This window comes from Cololabis saira, chromosome 7, assembly GCF_033807715.1.
Source record: "Cololabis saira isolate AMF1-May2022 chromosome 7, fColSai1.1, whole genome shotgun sequence".
Classification (NCBI taxonomy): Eukaryota; Metazoa; Chordata; class Actinopteri; order Beloniformes; family Belonidae; genus Cololabis; species Cololabis saira.
This window is the reverse complement of record NC_084593.1, coordinates 22,034,719-22,060,196: the sequence shown is the minus strand read 5'-3', so window position 1 is coordinate 22,060,196 and position 25,478 is coordinate 22,034,719. Positions and strand designations below refer to the sequence as shown.

At 41.0% G+C, this 25,478-nt stretch overlaps 2 protein-coding genes across 3 annotated transcripts; one reads left to right on the top strand and one right to left on the bottom strand.

Annotated features, from left to right (window-relative positions):
- Positions 1-1,817: 1,817 nt before the first annotated feature.
- znf185 (zinc finger protein 185 with LIM domain) lies at positions 1,818-18,449 on the top strand. Of its 2 annotated transcripts, XM_061725063.1 has the most exons (31): positions 1,889-1,946; positions 2,429-2,495; positions 2,801-2,852; positions 3,892-4,009; positions 4,105-4,212; positions 4,297-4,326; positions 4,454-4,510; positions 4,596-4,643; positions 4,738-4,809; positions 4,886-4,966; positions 5,105-5,167; positions 5,276-5,389; positions 5,472-5,996; positions 7,008-7,073; positions 7,195-7,266; positions 9,976-10,047; positions 10,213-10,287; positions 10,422-10,502; positions 11,234-11,293; positions 11,725-11,775; positions 11,883-11,927; positions 13,145-13,210; positions 13,353-13,424; positions 13,552-13,620; positions 13,915-14,031; positions 15,336-15,371; positions 16,027-16,098; positions 16,188-16,259; positions 16,355-16,417; positions 17,144-17,249; positions 17,926-18,449. In XM_061725063.1, exons 3-31 carry the CDS (start codon positions 2,843-2,845, stop codon positions 18,019-18,021), a joined length of 2,517 nt encoding a protein of 838 aa, XP_061581047.1. In that variant the 5' UTR covers positions 1,889-1,946; positions 2,429-2,495; positions 2,801-2,842; the 3' UTR covers positions 18,022-18,449. The 2 variants fall into 2 exon arrangements, with proteins under 2 accessions (XP_061581046.1, XP_061581047.1); XM_061725062.1 differs by lacking the exon at positions 2,429-2,495 and having other exon boundaries at positions 1,818-1,946.
- Positions 18,351-24,794, bottom strand: fut11 (fucosyltransferase 11 (alpha (1,3) fucosyltransferase)). The gene is made up of 5 exons (XM_061725064.1): positions 24,664-24,794; positions 24,200-24,532; positions 23,041-23,421; positions 19,527-20,149; positions 18,351-19,408 (listed from the first exon to the last, which is right to left on the bottom strand). Exons 1-5 carry the CDS (start codon positions 24,664-24,666, stop codon positions 19,258-19,260), a joined length of 1,491 nt encoding a protein of 496 aa, XP_061581048.1. The 5' UTR covers positions 24,667-24,794; the 3' UTR covers positions 18,351-19,257.
- Between the last annotated feature and the right edge of the window lie 684 nt (positions 24,795-25,478).

The following is a 25,478-nucleotide window of genomic DNA, read 5'->3' as shown; positions in this document are numbered from 1 at the left end:
CTTTTGTGTGCATGGTAATATTCCCTCAGTCATGGACAAACAGCTTGTCGTCAGGTAAAACAAACAAATCACTGCGTCATTCAGTCGGAGGCTCTTTTCTATTTGTTTAGTTAAATGTAGGTGGTGATTTATTATTATTTTTGGCAATACACAATTCTTTGTTTCTTTGTTTCTTTATCATATTAACTTCTCTTGTCCTTTTGTGAATCCTTTTTGTGGTCCTTGGATCAATGACGGTATCTATGTTGAATGAGTCAGTTACTACACAGGTGTCCCGTCACATTTCTGCCATTCTTTGTGTCGGCGCGGTGACAATGAGATGGGAGTTACATTCAGATATTTTACATTCTGAGTTGTAATCTACGCCAGCAGCACCCTAATGATTCACTGTAGCCTAAGTGTCAGAGCCATTGGGTGAGGCCGCCTGACTGGTTTCACCTAAAAGTGAAAGAACAAGGTTAATTCAGGTAGATACTAGAGTTGAGTCAGCGTCCTCGCAGGGTGAAACATTGGTTCTCTGATTTGTCTACTTCCTCTTTCGCCTTCTTTTTGTAACAGGTTGTGAAATCTGTGGAAAAGCTTTTGTTTAAATTGAGAAGTCAAACAAGTACACTAGTAGGTTGATCTCCAGGCTGTGTTGAAAGGGTTTAAACAGCGATTCAGTGTTTTCTGAAGGAGCTGCAGGTGTATTTAGGTTTATTTTTCTTCTCTTTCTCTCATACAGACATCAATAGAGTCACACAGGGCAAACGCTGCTTTTCTATTCAAACCTGACCTTTACCAGACTGATCTTCAAGGCAACACATGCATGCATGGTTTTACAATTTTCTTTTGTAGCAGAACTGAATGAACATTTTAAAAATGCCGTCAGTCTTTAAGTCTGGACATTTACAGTCCAGAAATATTCGGACGATGTCAGAGTTTATATGATTTTTGACTTTCTACATTAATACAGTAGTTTTGAAATGAAATAATCAACATGGGATCAAAGTGTCAGCTTGAGGTTGAGGGGGTTTGCAAAGATATGGCATTTGTTGTTTAGGAATTACAGACATTTTAAGCAAAATATCTAAATTTTCTGAGGCTCAGATGTATTTGTACATTGTGACATGACCTCCTTTCCTTGGAACTATGATCTCTTTAGATTTAAAATGAGTCACTCCTGTCAAACAGCTGCCAAATACCAACTCCAGACCTTTTATCTGCCTCATGTGTCTAAGCAATGAGAAAATGGGCCACACCTGACCAATTCACTTTTTTCCATTAATTCTCCAAACACCGAAATCTTGAAAATGGAGCTACTTTGCTTAAAATCTTTGAAATATTTTACACTATTTGACCTATTTAAAAAAAAAAAAAAAAAAAATCCAACGTGGTGGTGTGTAAAGGCAAAAAGCTGAAAAACTCTGATGGTGTCCAAATACTTCTGAACTCAACTGTATTTTTTGTTTTGTTTTTTCGTTCTCGCTTGACTTCTGTGTTGTTTCCCTAATCTTATTTTAATGATGTGTGTGCTCCCGGGCTTTCCTACCCAGTGAGCTTGAGATGAGCATTCCCACAGGAGATGCTGCTGCCATTTGCTTCATTTACGTGTGCTGTGCTGTGCACCTTGCAGCAGCCCTGCTCCCTTTGCCTGCCTCCTCCAAACAATTGATTGTCAGCCACCTGCGCGGCAGGTATGCATTTGCTGACTCTCATGAAAGAAACACAGATGTGATAAACAAAATGAGTTCTTAGCAACCTGTGTTCCGCCTGCACGCCACGCTCCACCCCATATCTGCCCTCCATGACTGGCTGGGCTTGTTAGTGCTCACACCCGTACCTGTTTGCACACACCTGTCAGACAGAGAGAGGCTTTCCCTCAGTTCCCACAGGCCACTCTCCGTGGGACACACTCACACGCTCAGCTTGGCTGCGTGGACCTTTGCTCTGCTGGATATTAGTAGGTAAGTACTCTGACCAATAAGTGTTTTAGATGTTTACAACGCACCGGTAATATAACAGATAATCTCAACACCCTGTGATGTTAGATTTTCTAAAATGAGTCATGTTAACTGTGCGGTTGACAGTTTAAACTAGCGATTATCTCGGTTTACCCTCATTTCTTCTACTTCAGGGAGTTTCTCTGTCAGTTTAGCTGTGCTCTCTGCCTGCCTTAAAAGCTATTGCTCTCCATTAATCATTTATCTTGTGTAGACTGTTGTGTTAAAGCCAGAATAAATATGCTTTCTGGGCACCATGTGTGTTTGCTCAGTTTTAAGATTCAGGACAATATCCTCAAGATATATTCTGCCAGCTCACTGCAGAGGGGGTGAATTCTCAGCCTTGGGAGTTTTAAAATGTTAATATTTGCATTGTGACTTTGGCAAAACTGTAATTCTTTTGCACGAGCCGTGGCTTCAGTACACCTTTGTTTTCATTTTCTCAGTAATCACCGGAGGTAGTGGGACTGCAGCTCGTGTCATTTGGTTCTAGTAATTTGGAAATCAGTAATCGTGAGTAATAACGAACTCAAATCCATCACTCAGTGCCATTTTATATTGTATCTGAACACAAACGTAGGTCTTTACTCAAATGTGAGCAATAGCATTTTTCTTTGGAAAAAGTGGTAGGACAGGACGAACTGCATGTTTGAAGGATGAGAATGGAGAATGCTTACCAGGGCACTAAAGCTCCTCGATGGGAGGGGACGGCATTGCAGGAACAATGTCCTAACTGACTGATTAAAAAAGAAGTGAAGTTTGACGATAATGTTACACACTTTCCCCTCATAGGATCTCTGTCACTGCTTTATTTACAGGTGGTGCGTAAGGAAAGCAGACGATAAGCTTCTGGAGCAACCATGTCAAAAGGTGAGAGGACTAAATCACGTGATCTGAGTGTGAAATGCTTTGTCCGAGAGTATCGTGTTCCAGCTTGATGAGCGTAAATGGTTCATTGTCTTGATGTCACGTATTATGAGTAGAAGAGAAGCTGCAGTAACTGAAAAAGAAAAAGAGAAACAACACCAACAACACCTATTTTACTCATTTAAAAGTTCATGACTTGGATAGTAAAGGGTTTCTGGCCCAAACGTGGCTCATGCTTGCAGTTTTATTCGGCCCACATTCTGATTTGACTGACAGCATCAACGTTGGGGTGAATGCGGCCAAATCCATCCATCCATCCATTTTCTATACCCTGATAACCCAATGCAGGGTCCCAGGGGTCTGCTGGAGCTTATCCCAGTGCACTACAAGGGAAAGGCTCCACGACGAGCCTTTGGGCGACATCTGTCCCTCACAACACCCGCTGAAACCCAAGTGTGGCTCAGTTCACGAGTTTTTAGACACGTCAAGCCCTCATAGAAAAAGAGCCTGCGGTGTCAAAATTAGCCTTGATTATCCCCAGATATGTCTGCTATCTGACAATTTTATCTAATAAGGCAGTTGTAACAGGTTTCCTTGTTTTCATGATCAAAAACACCTTCTTTTTCTCTCATACTCTACTTGGCCAAGTCACCTTTTGGAACATTTTGTCTGAAGCATTTAAGCGTCACTCCAGTCTTTATGCCTTCCTCGTCCTTTTCTGTTATACACGCCCGATATTAATAAGAAGCAGAAGAAAACAGGACTATAATTATTCAATTTCAGAAGTTGAGGTGAAAGAAAGTTCTGTTGACTTGAGCTTGATATTTTAGGAGAATTTTTAACTTGACTAAAAGCCAAATATTTAACTTGAATGAATGTTTATAACAACTTATTTATTACGAAATACACTGGACTGATTTGGTGCTGTGGTCTGAAGAGGACTGTGACCTCTGATGAACTAAGCAAATAGTGCTTCAGCCGTAATTATGATGCAGCCTGCAGCCTGTGTCATATGTTAATGTGCACATGTTTTGCGACTCAGAGGGAGACAGAGCATCTGTTTTTCGCACCACCAAAGTACGGACCAAGCTAAAGGGGGATGGCAGCTGGATGCAGCGCAAAGAAGAACCCCAGGCTGAAGCCCAGGAGGAGAAACCATGGTAAACACCTTTCTCTCTTGGCGGGGCTCCGTCCAGCTCATCCATTACTCACTCAGTCAAACTGACACACCCAGATATGTTGTGCGTCCATGCAGGGTGGCAGCAGTCAGAGCCAGGCGCTTGAATGGTGCCCCCATAGAGACCAGTCCAGTTTCCTCGCCTACTAAATCCACCCCAGAACCCACAAAGCTGGACAATGAGAGGTAAATTTCACACGTCACAAGCTTATCTGGCAACATTACAAAACATGACTGTGCTGATTACAAGTCTCTGCTTTGAACCTGCAGCCGAGCGCCTACCTCAGGATACCTGATCAGGTGAGCAAAAGTGACTTTTAAAGCTAAAAATGCGAGATTAATCAGCTGCTTGACCTTAAAACAAGTGGAAACTGGAAAAATGACACAACATAAGATTTCATGTAAATGATGGCATTCTTTGTTTCAGAGGCATTTTCACAAAACTAGAAAAGCCTGCTCCCACGCCTGCGTCTAATGGCATTAGGTAAAATCATCATAAAAACAGAGTAGATGGTGTAAAAAGAGATGATTTGCAACTGATTCTGAAACTATTATGTTTTTTTTAACAGCCCAACAACACAAATCACCAAAAAGCCCTCAGAGACCTACAAGAGAATGTGAGCATGCAAATCAGATTTGTGATTAACTGTTGGCATCTGACTCCAAATGTATTTATTTCATGCCCTGTATGTTTTTGTTTCTGCCTCTTAGAGCCCCCCACACTGTGAGGCCCACATCAGAGCAACAGGAGGGTCAACTTAGCCCGGAGGAGCAGGAGAAACGGTGAGACTCTCCTCAAAGCTGACGCCACATGTCCACGAGTAGGATGACATTAACATCACAATGACTCATCTTGCAGGACAGAGGCAGCCAGAAATGTCCTGAAGAGAAATGCGGCCAAGCAGCGCTCTTACGTGCTTTCTGCTGCCAAGAAATATGAGTATGTGTGGTTTCTGCTTCAATAATTATCATAGCATTAAACCTGTTTGTGTAAGTTCTAATTAAAGAAATGTATTGAAAATATTACAACCATGTTCACTCTCATGTCAAGCTCATGTGCTTCCCTATATTTCTTCAGGGCAAAAGAAACATCACCTGACACATCGCTGATCGACAGCAGTCCATCATTTGTGGCTAAAAGGTAAATTAAAACGATAAAACTAAAGAACAAATAAAAACCTGCTCAGTTACTACATGTCTTTTTTTTTTTTTTGTCTGTATCAAACTGGTTCAAACTTGACATTTGCAGGGTGGAGATTAGTGATGATGATGATGATGAGAGCTCTGCCAGCACTGGGCCACCATCCCCTGTTGTTCCTGTAACATCTGCCACTCCTGCACCGGAGCCCAAACCCCGGAAAACGTAAGTCCGGCACCGTTTCTGAAAGCAGAGCATTTGGAACTCTGTCCGTCTCACCTTTATTCGTTCTCTGCGGGATTTACAGAGCCGTCAACACAGTGAAGACACCTGCTGATTTGCCTGTTAACGAGCCAGAGCCGGAGCAGCTCTTGAAGGTGACGGATGAGCCTCCCAATGTGACGGATGGGCCTCCAAAGGTGGAGGCGGCCCGCCAAGAGCCTGTGAAAGAAGTCCCCCTTCCGCAGTCTGTTATAGAGAAAGGCCAACTTGAAGACATGAAATCAGTCTCTACAGAGCAACATAATGAAGACTCGAGCATTTCTGAGCAGGCTGAAACCTCACAGGCGAAACTTCTGCCACCATCACATCCTCCGCCCAGTCCAGAGTCTCCCGCGCCGGGTTCAGCCATCCCAGAATCACCTGTTCCAGCATCCCGTCCAACATCATCTTCCGTCCCAGCGTCTCCTGCCCCTGTGACATCTGCACCAGTATCACTCATCCCAGTGTCTGCTGTAACCGAGGCCACAGTGAAGCTTGAACCTGAATCTGAACCTGAACCTGAACCTGAATCTGAACCTGAAACACAATCAAAAATGTCTCAAGAAATAAGGTCAGAGTTCAATCTTTGCTTTTAAAGAAACACGTTCAGATATTTATCTCTCCCAACTCCAACATGATGCTACTTTAACTTGTCAGCTCTATTAGTCTACTAAACTAGCGCAGGTGCTCTGTCAGCACTGTCAACTTTAAATCTTGATCCTCAAAAATCATCTTGCAAAAAATACTTTTTCCTATGCCATTTTTTTTAACGTGATGTTTTGTTATTACTTTAACTAGCGTAATATTTCTTAACTTTAACTTAATATTTATTAACTTTTGCTTAAGTTAAATAATCCTGAAATGCTGCTTCCATCACTGTAGAGCAGGGGTCGGCAACCCAAAATGTTGAAAGAGCCATATTGGACCAAAAACACAAAAAACAAATATGTCTGGAGCCACAAAAAATGAAAGGTCTTGTATAAGCCTTAGAATGAAGGCAAATGGTGAAAGGAGAAATGTGGAGAAAAAAGTCAAAATGTGGAGAAAAAAGTCAAAATTTCGAGAAAAAAGTCAACATTTCGAGAATAATGTTGAAGTACAATCTCGAGAAAAAAGTGGAAATGTTGAGAAAAAAGTGGAAATGTTGAGAAAAAAGTCAAAATTTCGAGAAAAAAGTCGAAATGTCGAGATTAAAAAGTAAAGAAAAAAGGAAGAAAAAAAAGAGAAAAAAGAAGAAAAAAAACAAGAAAAAAAGAGAAAATAAAGAGAAAAAAAAGAGAAAAAAAGGAAGAAAAAGAAGAAAAAAAAGGGACAAAAAAGAAGAAAAAAAGGAAAAAAAGGTCAAACATTTTTGACAAGCTCCAGGAGCCACTAGAGCGGCGCTAAAGAGCCGCATGCGGCTCTAGAGCCACGGGTTGCCGACCCCTGCTGTAGAGTAACTTAACTTTGCATTAATTTAGCGGCTAAGCCCTGAATAGTTTTATTTGTGTACGTCCACACCGTGTTTGTTCTCATTTTCTCACATGTGTGATTGAAAGCTGTCCTGGAAATCCACATGTTTGTTCTCCATCTATCTCTCCAGCTCCAGTGTTGACACACTATCTGCCTTGTCTGACACCCTCATTTCTTTTGACACAAGCTCATCAAGGTATTTAAAAAAGAAAATAAAAGCATGTATTAATATGGGTAAAAAGAAAGATCCCTGGCAGTATTACATTAGCGCCTGGAGCCTCAGGACTGTGCCAACTGATCATTTGTTTTCCCTGCAGCTTTAACAATGATCAGCCAGAGCTGGCGAAGGAAGAAGGAGGCTCAGCGGACAGGCACGCCGCAGAGGACAGGTATAAAATCAATAGCTTCCTCATTCATTTCATTGCAGCACTGGCAAGAAAACAGATAAGAGCCAACTGTCATTATGTTCACTTCAAAGTGATTGTAAAATAAAACAAATCTCAGCTTCAGGGACCTTAAACAACCAGTTTTAAACTTAAACTTAAACTTTATTTATTTATATAGCACCAACTCATGCAGTGTAAGTGCAACTCATGGTGCTTTACATACAGAGATAAAATAACAATCAAAAGTACAGTTTAAAACATCCCATACGACCCCACCCCCCACGCATACACACACCCTCACTCACACTCATACACGTGTGCATACACTCACACGCCCACACACACACACACACACACAATAAGTGGACTGGTGACATGGCTTAGCACTAACGATCCAGGTGAGGAAAACACTACCTATGGGTGGCCGTCCACACCGAGAGGCTCCACCGGCCACGACCACAAGGAGCATCGCCACAGAGACCCCCCCAACCCGGACAGACCAGGACAGACCCCACACAGAAGGTGGAGTCCCTCCCCCAGCTACCTAGGCCTGAGGGACCCCCATGACGACACCCCCATGGGCGGAGCAGGCACACCTCCCAGTGTGGACGACCCCCCTGAGGAAACACTGGAGCTAAAAACTAAAAGATTAAGAGAAAGTAAAAAATGCCTAAAAAGTGTAAAATTTTAGAAAAATCTATACAAAACTTAAGATGAATAATAAATAACATAAAATACAAAGTCACTCAAATGGATTAAAGGTCAGATAAAAGCCAAGCTAAAAAGGTGTGTCTTGAGCCTCCTTTTAAAAGTATCAACGTTCTCTGCGGTCCTGAGGTTCTCTGGCAGGCTGTTCCATAAATAAGGGCCATAATGGCTGAATGCAGCCTCACCGTGGGTTTTGGTCGCGGTTCGGGGAATGGTTAAGAGGCCGGTGCCAGAGGACCTCAGGGTCCGTGAGGGTTGATACAGTAAAAGCAGATCAGATAAATAAGATGGCCCAAGACCGTTAAGACATTTAAAAACCAGTAAAAGAACCTTAAAATCAATCCTGAAGCGGACGGGGAGCCAATGCAGCGATTTTAAAACAGGTGTAATGTGCTCCCGCCCTCTGGTCCTCGTCAGCACGCGAGCGGCTGAATTCTGTAATAGTTGTAGGTTCTTAATACTCTTTTTAGGAAGACCAGAGAGCAGGGCATTACAATAATCTAAACGACATGAGATAAAAGCATGCATCAGCACCTCCGTGCTGGCCTGAGAGAGAAACGGGCGGACTCTGGCTATATTCTTAAGATGGTAAAAACCTATCTTCGTAATATTCTTTATGTGTGGAATAAAAGTGAGCTCAGAGTCAAAAATAACACCCAGGTTCTTTACACATTTCGAAGGTTTAAAATCTTGTAGTTTTGGTAAAAGTTTCTCTCTCTGGCCTTCAGGACCAATAACTAAAACTTCTGTTTTGTCCTGGTTGAGCTGTAGGAAATTATCTGCCATCCATGACTTAATATCTAAAATACAGTTAAAAAGGGCATCAAGTGGCCCTGTGTCATCAGGAGACACAGCGATGTACAGCTGTGTGTCGTCAGCGTAGCTGTGGAAGCTGATGCCGTGTCTCCTGATGACGTCCCCCAAGGGAAGCATGTAAAGGTTAAAAAGAAGCGGACCTAAAATTGACCCTTGGGGGACCCCACACTTAATTTTATGCATTCTGGAGGAACATGTATCCAAACTTACAAAGAAAGATCGATCTGTGAGATAGGAGCGGAACCAGCTAAAAACAGTACCAGAGAGGCCCACCAGGTGCTTCAGTCTGTTTAATAAAATGTGATGGTCTACTGTATCGAAGGCGGCACTAAGATCCAGTAGAACCAAGACTGTCAGTTTGCGGTTATCTAAATTGCACCTGATGTCATTTAAAATCTTTAAAAGGGCTGTCTCGGTGCTGTGGTTCATCCTAAAGCCAGATTGAAATTTCTCTGAAATATTGTTTCTTATTAAAAAATAATTTACTTGGTTAAAAACCAGCTTTTCTAAAATCTTACTTAAAAAGGGTAAGTTGGATACAGGTCTGTAGTTATTAAAAATGCTGTGATCTAAATTGCTCTTCTTCAGAAGGGGCTTCACCACCGCCATTTTAAAGGCGGCAGGGAAGACACCCGTCTGAAGAGAGTAATTTACTATATTTAAAATATGTTCCTCAAAGAATTCATAAAATGTCTTTAAAAGTGATGTGGGAATAGGATCTAAAAGGCAGGTTGTTGGGTTTACCTGGGAGAAAACTCGACCAAGGGTCCTCGCATCAACCAGGGCAAAGCTCTCCAGTGTTTCCTCGGATAAAAGCAACTGTCCAGATGTCTTAAAAATGACATTTTGATGTGGTAAAAGACTGGACCTAATGTTGTCAATTTTACTTCCAAAGTGGTCTGCAAAATCCTCACAAAGATTGTCTGTTGGTGGTTGTGAGGAATTCTTAAAATGTACATTTGTTAAAAGATCGAAGGTGGAGAAAAGAAATCGAGGATTGTTTTTATTGTCTGTAATGAGTTTTGAGAAATGAGCTATCCTTGCATGTTTGACGGTTTTATTGTAGGATTTGAGTTGTTCACGAAATATTTGATAATGTATTGTATTGTAAATTTTATCCCTAATTACACTGATTTAGAAAGCAGTTGCACTTATCCGTTGATTATTGTTTTCTCCGTCTCTCTGCAGTGTTGAACAGGGGCCAGATCCGCTCAGCAATGGAGAACCCATAACAGATGATCTCCTTGGCTTCAGTGACGGGTCTGTTCAAAAATTCACTCAAACTGATTTCCTCTTTGGATTTTCTTTGGTTTTTAATCCACAAGATGGCACTGTTGACCCTCCTATAAAGTCTTATAAAATGGCTTGATTCTTAAATCCCTACTTTTTACTCGACTTTTCTGCTTACACTTCCCTCTTCTTCAGTCCGCAGGAGTCAGCAGAGCCCGTTCCCCCCAGCCCGGGACGCTGGAGTCAGGATCTGCTAAGCGCTCTAGACAGGTACAGGAGAGTTATGTGAACAATCATTCCCTGCTCAATAGTTCACCTGTCAGTAAAAAGCACAAACACACAGTTTTAAGAGAGCTTTGCACGCACACTCTACTTTATATTTGACATTTGTTTGATATGTTTAGTGAGTCAAACCAAGCCAAGACAGATGATCCTCAGGAGGTCCTGACCAATGATCCCACTGTTACCAACACAGACATAAACAGGTGAGAGAGAAGCCTGACATATAATCGTGTCTACTACCGAGTGTGTCGCTGGGTTCTTTTATTACAAGGGATGAAAGGGACACATGAGCAGTGAGTCAATTTCTCAGAACCCCCGATTCATGTCGACAACAAAGTCTCAGACTCCCGCAGCAAAGGACTTACATTTTGAACACCACTTTTTTATCTGCGGCTCGACTAGAAACGGAAAACACTGTTCTGCACTGATTAGTATTGCGGCTTTGTTTTGTGTCTCCCCCCCGTCCCAGCCTCAGCATGCGAGGAGAGGAGGAGAAGCTGACAGATGTGACAGCCGAGGATACACAAAAGTAGAAAGAGATGACAAGCTGCTCTTAAACAATTATCTATCTATGCAGGACTATTCCCTCTGAGAAGCTCATTTAGTTCAGATGTGCTTTGTAATGATTTACACTTGCTCTGCCTGCAACGCTGCTGTGCTCCAACCCCTCAGACAGCCGCCGTAACAACCACAGCTGTGATCTTTCCTGACAAAAACTGTTCAACGCGCACAAAAGAAAGAGCTTGCGCTATATTCAGGTGGTCTCTGTGCTTGTTAAATAGTTCAGAGGATTTCAGGCTTCCTAATGGACCGGCATTGTAAATAGTGTATGCGAACAACCACCTTCCCTAACCTCTGCTTGCCCTCTTTTCTTTTCCCATCGTGCCATTCATCCGCATTGCCCTCCTCACACGTCTGTCTTGCCACCGTGCAGCCAAGAGGACAATGCAGATCCCTGGAGCTTGCATGCGACAACCACGGTGACAGAAACAAGGTAGTTTATTTACTGTCATGTCACGTATGAACGTGTGCTGCTTGCAGTGTGATAAGTGTATGTAAATCTGTTTAGAGAATAGTTTACCTCCCTTACACTGTGTGGAAAAAAAACATCTTAGATTCTCACTTTGCGCATATAAGAGACCTTCTTATCAGTGAAATAACTACCTCGATGGTGTAATGAACGGATAAAGGTTCATTTTGGGTGATGTACACTGATTTTTCTATTCAGTATTATCTATTCATTTGGCAAAAAACACCCAGAGTTTGATTTTGATTGAGTTTGGCCACTGGTCCCTCTCTGTTTCTGTTTACCATTCAAACGGCATTAAATCATTCCATTATGAGTCAATGTGATCAGAATTCCTCCGACACAAGATGGGCCACGCTGACAATTGAGAGTGAAATCAGTGTGAAATTGTTTTTCAGCTCGACTGATCCGTTTGATCCATATCCGATAGGGACCACATCCCGTAACAGGTAATCATATTGGTTTGGAGCTGTGACTGTTTTCCAGCCAGCCAGATAGCATCTCGGCATGCATAATGCAGCAGGTTCTGATAATGAGCCACTTTCTTCTATTGCAGCTCCTCTGACCTGCTTCAGCCCCTCTCCGATATTTCCATCAACAGGTACGGAAATGATAATCCAGCCCCCACCCACCATCCCCCAACCCTTCCACCTTTTCAATACTGTAACGTCTGTTTGTAGCTCTGATGCTATCATGTTACTACATAATGTCCTTATTACTGCAACTGCTGCTCTCGTGAGCTAATGTAATAATCATTAGCAGCCAATCCCACACAAGAAGCACTGCAGCAATCTGCCAGCAAATGTTTATTGGCTTATGAAAATGTATTTAGTTTTTATTTCTTCAGTTCTTGGGAGATGCAATTAAATGTTGAATGAATGTAATATACTGTATAATTTATATTCAACAAAAAGTTTCACAAGGTCCAAAGTCCCTGAGATTATCTAGACCTTTTGGAAGTTAACAGAAAAAAGGTAACTCACCTTTTTAAATTTTGTTCTTTGTCTTCACAAAACATCATAAGACTTTGAACTCAGAGCTACAAAGACAGACATCTGAAGATTCACTTTTGACTTTCAGGTGCTGTGAAGGGCTTCTCATGTCCTTTATGAATTCTTCTATCCGTCCATTAATTGGAAACTTCTAATCCTTTTATCAATAATAACAATAGTAAGAGGGGGAAACGTCCTGGTCTCCTTAATCTTCATATTTTCCACTTCGCTTTGCATTTCACTGTTTATCCATGAGATGATTATTTACATATAGATTTGTCTCTTTAATTTGCTTTGTTTTGCTTATGGTTTTCTTTGTTCTTTGTTTTTTTTTTGTTTTTTTTCTGTATATACATTTTATGCATTCTTATTATTTTGTTTTTGTTTTAACCTGTTTGAATAAATAAATAAATGAAAAATGAAATGAAAATGATAATAACTTAGGCCTTACTTGCATGCATGCAGACAGGAGTGGGGTTTTTCTCCTCCTCCTCCATCCCTCCACCTCCAGGTGTTTGGTTTACATGTTTGTGGCTCTGAAGCTGTGGTAAAGATATACACAATTGCAAGTGGTCAATGTGGTATTTTATTCTATTTAGAATTCATTTTTTGTGTAAAATTTAGTTTTAAGCGAAAAAAAGGGGGAAACAAATGAAACCAATCTGCATTCTAATTGGCCAGAGCTTGAGCACCTCTGCTGTAGGGTCAGGTGTCCAGAAGAAGCTGGAGAAACAGTTGTGGCCTTCCATTAAATCATTCATATCTGTACGTTTCACCCTGACAGTGAGCACGACCTTTTTTAATGCAATCCTTTATTTGTTGACAGCATGAGCAGTAACGCACTGGAATCTCTTGCAGACAATGTCATACCTATCGACACAGACACCAAAAGGTATTAAACTGAGTCAAATGCTTGATTTTGCAATGAGTCTGCCGGCAAGATATGTAAGAGGAAAGAAAAAAAAATGTGTGCAGCTGCAGCAATCAATCTGACATGACTGTTGCATCCTCTCTCTGCACTTTGGCTCCTTCAGCCTCAGCTCTCGGCGGTCCTGGACTCGGACATGGGACGCAAGCCCACCAGAGCAGACTAACACAGAAGAGAGGTGATGACACACTTTGATTCCCATTTTCCACTTCCGTGCCTCTTGCGCCGCTATTTTTCCTTCAACTATATTTACCCTTCCACATCTATTGTCAGCTAAAAGCCTTTCAATGTATGTCCCCTCTCAGCCCAGACGCTGAGCCAGAAGCAGAGGGCCAAGCCGAAGATCAGCAGACAGGCGGCATGTTTGAGAGAAAGTAAGTCATATTTTTAATAAAAGCTCCAGGAGGACGCTGCCTTGACTCCTCTCCTCGTAACCTCCTTTTCCCTCCACCGTGGTGAAGTAACCGGGCTCTTGCATCTATTTACTGAGCCGGAAGATATTGTGCACTGGTGCTGATAAAAATAGGTCAGATATTTGTTACAGCTTTACCTCACAAGTGTGGTAAATGGAGCCCTCTTGAGCCACCCCACATCTCCTTTTTTTAGGAATGTAGAGTATGAATATGCTGTCCTCTCATGTCGCTGTCATGCCTTTGTTTGTGCTTAAGATCTACTGAGAATGAGTCCCCGTGGAAAAGATGGACATCACCGCCTGTCTACCCAGTCACCGCCACAACAGAAGAAGAAGAGAACGAGAAGGAAGATGATGAAGAAAAGGAGGAGAGGTATCTTATATATGGTTAAACTAATCAAATCCTCATTAAAACCATTTTAAAATTACATATACTGTATATGATAAGGACATGTGGAAAACTTCCTCATGTCTCAGTGAAGTTTTTATTTTCTACTTTAATACTTTTGCTTGTTTACCAGCACTGCCAGAATTATCGTAATGCAGCCATGTCCTGTGTTTTGCATTTTGTTTTGGATTTTATCATATAGGGACAGATAATTTGTGCTGATTACAAATAATATAATATATTACAAATAATAGCACTGACCAAAACACCTGCAGAAATACTGCAGGAATGACATAGCAGCAGTTAAATGCAGCCTTCTGTAAGCTTTAAATATCCACTGAGCTTACATCAAATACATCAAAACACAACAATAAAAAACAGTTTTCTGAACTTATCAATATGCCTCTGTCCTTCACAGGATAAGTAAAATTGATCACTGCAAAAACTCAAAATCCTAACAAGAATATTTGTCTTATTTCTAGTTAAAATGTCTCATTTTAGTAAAAAAATCTCATTACACTTAAAACAAGACTCATCACTGGAAAAAACAACAATTTTCACCTGTTTCAAGTAGATTTTCACTTAAAATAAGTAGAAAAATCTGCCAGTGGAACAAGATTTTTTTTGCTTGTAATAAGAAGATAAATCTTGTTCCACTGGCAGATTTTTCTACTTATTTAGAGTGAAAATTTACTTGAAACATGTGAAAATGGTCCAATAAGTTATTTTTCTGGTGTTATTTTTCTGGCAATGACTCTAAATGTTGAAATAGCAGTAATACCACATTCATTGATGAAATGACATAAGGGATGGAAAGGGGGGATGACAGTTTTACAGGGGGGATGATTTGGACCGTTTTTATTTCAGGGGGGGATGCCATCCCCCCTCAACTCGAGTACTGTATATATATATATATATGTATATATATATGTATGTATGTATATATATGTATATATATATATGTATATATATATATATATATATATAAAACTTTCTTCTTCAATCTAAAACTGAGGATATTGGAAAGACCTGAGGTGCATAGGTCATGTTTACAGTTTCTCCAGATGAGGAAATATTATGAAACAACAGAAAGAAAAGACACACACTTGGTCAATAAAGCCTGACCCAGGTGGAGCAGTGAGTCAGCCAGACCGCCTCCCTTATACCCTCATACATGCAGAAAAACTGCAAACTTTTCTTCCTTGCTGTATGGCATTCATGTTATTGACAATTGTGGCTTACAATAAATGTCTAACATGTTTTTTTTCCTTTTTCCTTTTACTTTCCAGGGAGATAGAGAGCGAGCCGGAGCCTGCTATGGATCGGTAGGTTTATGATCTTGTTAACGTCAAAGAGCCCACTGCAGGAATACTTTCTCCAGAGTGTTATTTTCTACTCTTTGGTCTGTTGATTTTCTTTCCTTTGCAAAGACACTCCTCTTAACAGAAGCGTTTTGTCTTTTATGACTCTATCAACTCCAAGCAGATATGTGCTACTGCATGGCTCCATCTTCTTTGGGATGAAAGGGGTATTTTATTTATTTAAAACCTAACATCTTAAATTTAGGTCATATGGGTTTGTTTCCCCCTTTCACCTGCCAGATCTGCTTTCGTGTCTCTGTCACACAGCCATCTCAGCTGCTTAACGCTCGCCTCTGGATCTACAGTCACCTGCAGCTCCGACTTTAACAGATTCCCAAATCAGCTCTATTACTGATGTTAAATGACAAGATCAGCTCTCCCACTGCCTTTAATTTGCCCTCATTTTCCTCCCTTTAATTACCAGCCTCCAGATGTCAGTGTGATGATGTGTATAAGAGATGTCCATCTGTCAAACCACAGCCTGATAAAAGCCTGTCATTAAAAAGCAATGGCAGCAAATGAAGGAGCCTGCCTTTGACAGGCCCTTCTGTATAACCCATCACGCTCCTGTCACCGGGGAGTGAAAGATGAGACTAACGCTGCCGCACTCTCTCTCCAGATCTGTGACCCATACCCCAACTGTGGTAGAGGAGGAGCAGCGTGTCCAAACCCCTGAGCCTGAACCCAAAAAGTGAGCCATTCTGTAAATAAGAAGCACTAATATCAGTTTTATCAATGCATATTAACTCACTTTTTTTGCCTCACCTGTTTCTGCTTCAGGGGGTTTGTTTATGTGAAGGAATATGTGAATGCAACAGAGCTGTCCTTGCACAATCCCAGAGAAACAGATGGGTAAGACCAATGAATAATTTAAAAAGTCATGTAGCAACGTGGATCTAGAACGCTGCCTCCTATACGCAGGCTGCTCATTGCTCTTGTCTCCACAGGGGGGCAGATTATTTGACCTCGAGCTCTGTCGGTTACTCATACAGCCCTTCCAGTTACTCCAGGTAATGCCCCAAACTCCCTAAACCTGTCAAACCGACTACAAAACCACTAATAAAAGTACAGAACCCTGTTTAGAGGTTAAATGTGAGTTATTTACTCTCTTCAACTGCTTTTACGTGTTGCTGCTAAACTGGCAGGTTGGGTCCTTCCACTTTTAAACAGCTTCACTACCTTTACTGTTTTTTCACAGCTCTTTTCAATTATTGTAAAACACTTGAAACTGTTAAAACTTGTTCAGCAACTTCCATTGTAACCAGAGAAGTTGGCAGAATGTTTTCACTTTATACAGATAAAACAAACATTTTATCTGGAACGTTTTCTCAGACAGAGCCAAGATTTCTTTCTGCCTATTTAGCCACACTACAGTAATTCTTATTTCAACATTGTAATCAGTCCAGGTGTGTGGCCTACGTCTTTTCTTTTTTCCTCTGGATCTTTGTCTTTCTACAGTATCACATCATTTGACAGAAACCAGTGCAACACTATTCCCAGTTTTAAAGCAGTTGTACTGTAAGCCCATTCTCTTTCTGACACAAGCAGATACTGTACGTATGAGCATCACAACAAATTATATAGAAAGCCAGCTCATTTGGAGGCAAAGCAGGGACAACAAAGGATTACTTAATTCTCTCTCTCACACACACACACACACACACAAAGGAAATTGCAGGTTATTTTACCATGAGCTGTTCAGCCGGACTAATTTCCCTCGCTGTGTTTCCCTCCAGAGCGCCGCAGTCCTCCACCTGCACGTATTGTGGAGAACAGGTGGGCAACGATGCCAAGATCAGCATTGAGCACCTCAATATCAACTGCCATCCTGCCTGCTTCAAGGTAATATCTACCGGTCTGGGTAATTACCGTATTTTCTGGACTATAAGCCGCTACTTTTTTCTTAGGTTGTCAACCGTGCGGCTTATACAAAGGTGCGGCTATTCTGTGGATTTTTCTTCCACCACTCGGAGCGCTCTAACCGGAATTAGAATCAACACTAAGACAAAATAAATGCAAAGAAGAATACACTACTTCTTCTTTAGCAGATAGAAGTAGGTAGAAGCAGATTTCAAACAGATAAATAGATAAATAAATACTGGTTATTTTCTCTTGGTTCTGTGCAGTTTTAATCAGCAAAGTTGCTGCCGTGTTAAAAGACACTGTTAGGAAAGGATCTATTTAGGTACAAACATGTACATCATTTACAGTTCAAAATCCTTCTGTACATGTAGTAAATATCTAATCTAACAACAGAAATATCTGCGGCTAAATATCTTGTTTTTTTTTTTAAATAGAGCGGATGCGGCTTATATACAGGTGCGGCTTATAGTCCAGAAAATACGGTAGTCTTCCACGAATACAATTTGAACTTCATTGTGTATTATAAAAAGTTCAGATATTCAGTTTTCTTTACTTTAAATATTAATGACTGGCTGATGCAAGCTGCCCATCCACACCTGAAAGTCCTGCACCTTTCATCATGTCAGTTTCTAATTGCATCCTTGTCCCTTCTCAGTGCGACCTCTGCAGCAAGCCTATGGGAGACCTTCTCTCCAGTATGTTCCTACATGGGGGGAAAGTCCATTGCGAGAGCTGCTATGCCAGTGTCTAATAATTATCTGAGCTTATCATCAGTTTCCCGTCACAATCTCTTTCCTTTACGTTCATTTGCATATAAAGTGAGAAGTGGTCTTACAAACTGTGTGTAATATAATTCAAGCTGATCATATGAACTGCTGTCGTGCAAGTGATTACTGAATGTGGATTCTAACGCCTTAAATATGCCGCTCAAGTCTCTTTTTTGTGTGGTGGTGAAAAACTGTTTCTGACTCAACTTGTGATGAAGGACATGTCTGAGAAGAATGATGTGCTGCGTACACGTCTACGTGCACTCACATACTGGCAAGCGGGCGCATTGGAATTCAGCAGCAAGAATATGACTTTGTTACAAAATGTTTACTTCTTTTATTGTCCTTGGTATAAAATAGTGTGTTCACATGTATGATGCTTTATAGACAAAATAAAATGATTTATAAAATCCTGGTACAAATGTCCTATAAAAGTGGTGTGCTATAAGACAAACCAAAGAAAAAAAAGCATGATTAGTAATTATTGCACATGAAGATGATGATGCAACAGGAGAAGGCTCAGGGTAATATTCTCGGGCATCTACATGAATTCAGAGTGGAGACGTTGCTGCCAGGGAAGCGGTGATTTCCCACCGGGAGGCTGTGTTTTCCCTTTCTCCACTTCTTTCATTTTGTTGCATGCTTACTTCAAGTATCCGTGCACAGAGAGAAAAGAAAATGCCGCTTGAGCTAATAACCATCATCCACCTTTTGAGTAACTGTAAACAAACAAGTGCAGTCCATTGGCTGCCGTCCTGATGGTCTTCACACACAGTTAGGCAGAGCTCCCTTGTAACAGAGGACAAGTATTTGGCTGAGCCCCAGTTCAGCGGAAAGCTGCTTCCCACGAGAACGTGCTTCTCTGGAACAAATGAGCTGTTGCAGTCAATGCTCACAATGCAAAGCAGAGTTAATAAAAAAAAATACTATAATGGCACCTTCATTCTGGCAATAAAACGAGTTGAAAATATGAGCATCTAACGCTTAAACAATAGTGTTCTATTATTGAACTTGGAAAAAAAAAAATGAAATAGTGTCAGCTGAAAAGAGTTTTTGAAATCTGCTGCAGAGCAGCTAAACTGTTCACAAGGGTAAAGGAGTTTTGGCACAAGTGAAGAACTATGAGCAACGTCCACCTCGTTAAAAACTGAATGGATGGGTAATAACGGGCCGCCCCCGTGTTGTTGGACCTTCTCCATGCTGTTTGTTGGAGGCCTGTGTCAGTGTTTTCCTCTGGCTCTACTCTCAGCAATGTTTTGGATGTACTTCCACAGCAGAGAGGGGTCTGACTCGTTGTGTCTTATCAGAGACTCCAGCCCCTCTGCTTGGTCCAGGCTCTGCCAGTAATCCTGGGGCCATATTTGCAACCATCTGCGGACAGATATACAAACAGATTAGGCTCATCACACAGGACATTTTAATTAGACTATTGAAAAGGGGTGCCGTTATTCACATCCGTGTTTAGAAAGTAGACGGCTGCCACACTCACTCGTCATCTGCACGCAGGTCTTGGACGTCTCCGTACCCGGGACTGGGCAGTGGGCAACCCATGTGAGAGTTTGTAGCCATTTTAGGCCGAGGAGGGTTGTTCTTCTTAGGAGCTTTCCGATGTGCTCTTTCTGCTGACAACCGGGCATTCTCCTGGTCACACACGTAACATTCAAATCCATTTAAGTAGTTGGGTTTACTCATGTCATTGACTCCCCACTCACGGGTCTCCAGCCCCGTGAGCAAACGAGTGTTAGCAATGCTTCTGTGGTCCTTGAACTCTAAATATCTGGCATATTCATCATCATTTTCATCCAGACGCTTGAGAAAGTCGGCGAGAGCTTTTGGTGAGGGGAAGTCGTCTATAATTATCACAGAATGGTCGTTGGGCATCCAGTCAGCCACCGCAGAGGAGCCTCGATAGACTGGCACGCAGCCCTGATGGAGGGGCCGCCAGAGCTTCTCTGTCATGTAATCTGGACACAGGCCATTCTCCAGTGCCAGGTGGAACTTGTAGCGTGCAACAAAATTCATGAAGCTGGGTTCCTCGCCAGTAGCGGTGGCTGTATCCTCCAGATATTCTGGAAGGGGTTTGTTATTTAGGCATTTCCCATAAGAGTCCACCTACAGAGAGATGAGTGATGGGGGAGAGGAAAAAAAAGAGGAGCCCATTAAGACATAATTGGGAAGAGATCATTCTTGAACTGATTGATGATCTATTAAACCTCTGATAGCTCATCTTTAAATGCTGTATTACAAGATTCTATTTTATAATACTGGATCCTTGCTAGTATCAGACATGCTACAAATGTTCATCTCTTTTGGTTGATACTAATATGAATACATGAATGCATCTTTTCTGCCTTTTAAAATGTGCAAACAAAACTGTCAATGTCATCACACTTTAACACGTTTGTATGATGCTCTCCTTGTGACAAACCTGACAATAGTCTCAACCAGGGCTAATCTGACACGATCCACTCATCTTTGTTCACTCTGGCTGGTGCAATACTTCTTTTCAAAGCCTAGGTTGCCTGAGACTTGCTGATATTATTATGCAACCCCATTTCATTCTCTGATGGGTATTTGCGAAAAAAAGATCCCTCTAAAGTGCTGCATGCACAAAGCTTTCACGAGGTATTACGGCAGCTGCAACCAGAAAGGTCAATGGTTTTGTCCTGTTGTGTAATGTGAGAGTGGAAATATGGAAGAAAGATGTCTAAAACAGAGTTCGGTGTATGCTCATTGTGAAAACTGGCACCGATAAGAATCAGCGAGAAAGACGTTACTTATACAAAGCAAAGAGGAATGATATTTTACAATTTCTACAAGGGGAAGAAAAACAAAACTGTTAAAGTGGAAAGGACTTTTTCTTTTGTTTTCCAAATTACAAAAATGTAGATGAAAACTCTAGCTGTAGAAATTTGGATTGGCTTTGCAGATAAGTCTAGCTACCATCCATTAGGGCTCTTTGACTCGGCACAAAAGTCTTACAGAGCCAATCAAATCAAATCTATCTTTGCAGAGAGAGTATCTGAGTGGGCTTAACACGATGACGACAGAGCAGCAACACAGTCTGGGTCTAAAGAGTCTAGATGGCTGCAGCTGAGGATTAACGGCTGTTTCAATCGGCTTTGGCATCAACAGTTAAAGATTTGCAGACAGGCTACGGCAAAAGTTTAATTTACTCTTCCACACAATGGACTCTCCTGTTGACTTTTTTCTGTCGCGCTGAACACGTCACCTTGATTGTTGCTTTGATCGGTCGTAGTGCTAACCAACTTCAAACAAGAGTCACTCTATAAAATCTGAATTTGTAAAACACTTTTCTCCAACACATCTGACATGGAAGGGAAGGCAGTGGGAACTACAGACCTGTGCCAAAGACTTAGGAAACCCTAGTCTAGAATGACATGTAGTTTTCAAGTATCTTTAAGATGCAAACAGAACATACAGGAACCTGGCTCTCTCAAGCTTAAATTGAATGGAATCTTAATTAAAGCAGCATAAAGTCAGTTTAGGTCAGTGATTTTGGCTCAGAGCGTCCTGCTGTAGGCATGGAGGTTCAGTCAATTTTACAACAAGGTCCAAGATTCAGTCTTGTTTGGTCTCTTCATCTGTCACTCTTTCGTTTTCTCATCATCACTTTCCTGAATCTCTTAGTCATTTCTGCCTTGATGTCCACTGCACTTCTGTGCGCTCCTTTCATCGTTGTTGATGTGTGATGTAGCCATGAAGCAATATGCAGTTGTTGCCAGAGGCAAGAAGGATGAGAGTCCAAGTTTACTTTTGCTGATTTTCACTGATATAAGAGATGTTAGACCCTTCCTGAAATTATGCTTCCTAAAAGATATACTCCTTAAACAGAAATTCAAAATCAACAGATTAACATGAAAAAAACTCTGTTGCACTTATTTGGAATCACTGCAGACAATCTCTTTAAAAACAGCTAAATCTGTGTTTGGTTCTGATGGAGGTCAAACTAAATACTGTATATACAGAAAATTGTTAATTTACTGAGGTGATATTATTATGAGATCAACGCATATGGGTGTTTTTCCAATTACCAATACTGATTGTTGTCAGTATTTTCAACAATCACGTCAGCAAACTAATTCTTGTATTTTTCATTTCTTTTTTTTTTCCTTAATAAAATCACTTCTTGGAAAATCTTCCAAACAAACCAAATTTGAGCAGTCTTTTGGTAAATAAACTGCCATGAAATTTCACATTTAACATGCCAATTGACTGAGGCCTACATAGTTTGAGATGTAGCTCTGAGCATTGCATGGTCTGAACTTAGAGTAAACTTTCTGGAACATCCACTCCTGTGGAGCGTGGCAGCTGTTTCCCACTTGTCAGTAACCTTTTCTCACTGGTGAGCAAAGAACATCAAATTGTGAAATGCTCAAATGAAATGGCCTTGTAACCCTTACCCCAGAATGACTGGCAGCAGTAATTGCTCTCCCGAGAACAAGCTGATGTCTGTTCTCTGTGCCATTATGTTTCAGACACCTGAATGACATTGCAAACTGCAAAATGTCTGCTTTTATTGAGGTGTCTCCACTTGCTAGTGATCAATTAAACAAGTGCAGTAGATAATCAGCAAATGACTGCTATTTACCTTCTTAATTTCTATGAAAGCAAAGATGAAGTGCTTGGTCAATAAGGGTGTTTATAGTCAAGATTAATAATAGATTAATCTATTAATATAGATTAATTGGTCTCCTTCCAATAATGTCACTCTCTTTAGATTCTCGATCGTAAAATAAACACAATGAAATTTAAATATTAATATTCATTAAACCTGATTAAAAGAAAAGACTTAGGGTGCCTATAAGATTTCTGCAGAGCACTGAATGCATGGCGCAAAATGTTGTGTCTTGTTCACCAAGGATTGTATCTGGCCCTTTGGAAGACCTATTTAGGACTACTTTTTTCTTTTGAAGATGTGGAATGTTGTGATATGTCGCTCATAATAAACAGCGGAGTTAAGTAAGCTTTAAGCATTGTACCTCAATGTATTTCATGAGTTCCCAAATGTATCTGTCTCTGTCTGCTGGTACATCACAGTGAGACTGCATGTAGAGCACTGGAGCCAAGCCCTCCCTCCTCAGGCGGTTCTTCTCCTGCAGCGACACCGCGACAGGCTTCAGCAGGTACTCCAGGGAAGGCAGCCACTGTAAGGTCAGGGGATAGTCGGACTCCCTGCTAAAAGTTGCAGTATAATTGAACAGCCTGATCCCTGGTCCATGAGAGAGGATATAGTTGTTCATGGGTGACTCCTCGTGGAACAGAGCCCAGGTCTGGTGGCGGGGACGAGGGAGTGGTGCCTCATATGCCCTGAAATCTGTCCCATAAAAGATGATGGATGCCGTCCTCTTGTACAGCTTCACCTTTTAAAATCAGAGTCAAGATTAATAGGCAGACAAGTAAGGATTATTTATGTTTGTATGCATTTCCACTCTGACAAAGCCTGAAGATGCAGGAACTAGGGCTGTTCGATTAATCGATTTTAAATCGTAATCGCGATTATGTAATTAGAACGATTTTAAAACGTGAAACTCGTAAAATCGATTTTTCACTTTTTTTTTTATACCTTGTCTGCACACATATTAATGATTGATACCATATTAATGATTGATGGAAATACCTCTCAATACCTGCGACATGTGCCCCATCGGAGAGGCTCTTTAGTGTAGGAGGGGGCGTTGTAACATGACCGGCTCGTGTTCCTTGCAAAAAACTTGCAAATGTAATGACTGACATTACACACCTCTACCTCCTTCATGGGTTGCATTATTATTTAGCATGCAAAGACCCAGTTTAGTTTAATTAGAAAATTACTTGTTTTATTTAATTGGAAATATAACTTACTGTATGTTTGCAAGTGCTGATTTTTTTTTTCAGAGATAAAACTTTATATTTTATTATATTTTTTAAAACTTTTTTTCAACTTATTTTACAGAGCTTTGCACTTTATTCATTCATTTTTGGTTTAATAAGAGCAAAGTTTGCAATGTTCAATAAAAAAACAGCATATTTGAAATAATTTCTTTGCCTTTTGTCAATTCACAAAATAATCGTAATCGAAAATCGGATTTTGAGAGAAAAAAAATCGAGATTTTATTTTTGGGCAAAATTGAACAGCCCTAGCAGGAACAGCTCTGGTACCTTGCGATTGCTCGTCACCAGGCAGGAGGACGTTGCACAGTCAATGCGTTCAGTGTCACCAGGAAAATGTGGGAAAAGTCCTCCGCTCCACCAGAGGATGATGGGCAGCTCCTTGTTACTGCGGTGGTCGCTGTTCCCAGGTCCTCTGTACGAAGAGATGGAGGCAAACTCCATGTCGGACAGAGCACTCTGGGGCTGAAAGGCTCCTCGATCCACAACATCTTCTAGATGAAGCTGGTCGTCAGGGAAAGAGGCAAAAGATACCCAGACCCAGCACAGGACACCGAACAGCCCCAGACACACACACGGCAGCAGCCTCCTCCTGCCCGTCATCTGCGAGGGGAAAATTGTTTTATTATCTGCAGCTTCAGCTGTAGGTTATAATAAGACCTTTTCTAGATATACTTCTCTACATTTTTAAAAGACGTAGCAATGTTAAAAAAAACATTGGGATTCATTCTTACCATTTCTCATAAAGGTAAACACATATGGTTGTATTTTAAAACTCGAAGAATAAGAAGATATCTTGCTTTTATCGGTAAAACGTGCCTTGAATGAGACGCTGTCCAACATTAGTAAACACACTCTTCTTCTACGCTCCCAGGAGGCTCGTCTTCTTCTTCTTCGTTGGAATGCAACATAAACTGAGTCCAGCGCCACCTACAGCTAGCGAGTAAAACTGGGAGCAACAGCGGCGGGTTTGAGGAGTAGCCCATTTGGTTATCATAAATTGGGCTGAATGATTCATATGTCTCCAAATATATATATATATATATATATATATATATATATATATATATATATATATATATATATATATATATATATATATATATATATATAAAAACAATAGAATGAGATACACCTTCTTTATAGAAGGTTGTATCCATTTTTTTTTCTTTTTTAACTGGACCAGCTGCATTGAAGACATATCAGACAGACTAAAGGCTGAGAACACAATCTAAAGATGAATACACCAAGTTGGTTGTTTCATATCTTCCATGGAGGAAGCAAAGAACACACAACTCAAACCATTAGGTACAAAACAAAAAGGTACAAAACAAAAAGAGCTGATTAGTAGTGCTCTCAGAGGATGAGCAGAGGTCTAAACTACTTCAAATGGGCAAAGCTATACCAGCATCTCACAGTGGAAGACCGAGAAAGGAGACTGTTGAAAGATGCATTAAATTTTAGATTAATGGCAGTAACTGCTGAATGCATAAGGAGATAAAAAGAGCACAGAATGATCAAGCAGCTGTTCAAAACCATGCTTGAATGA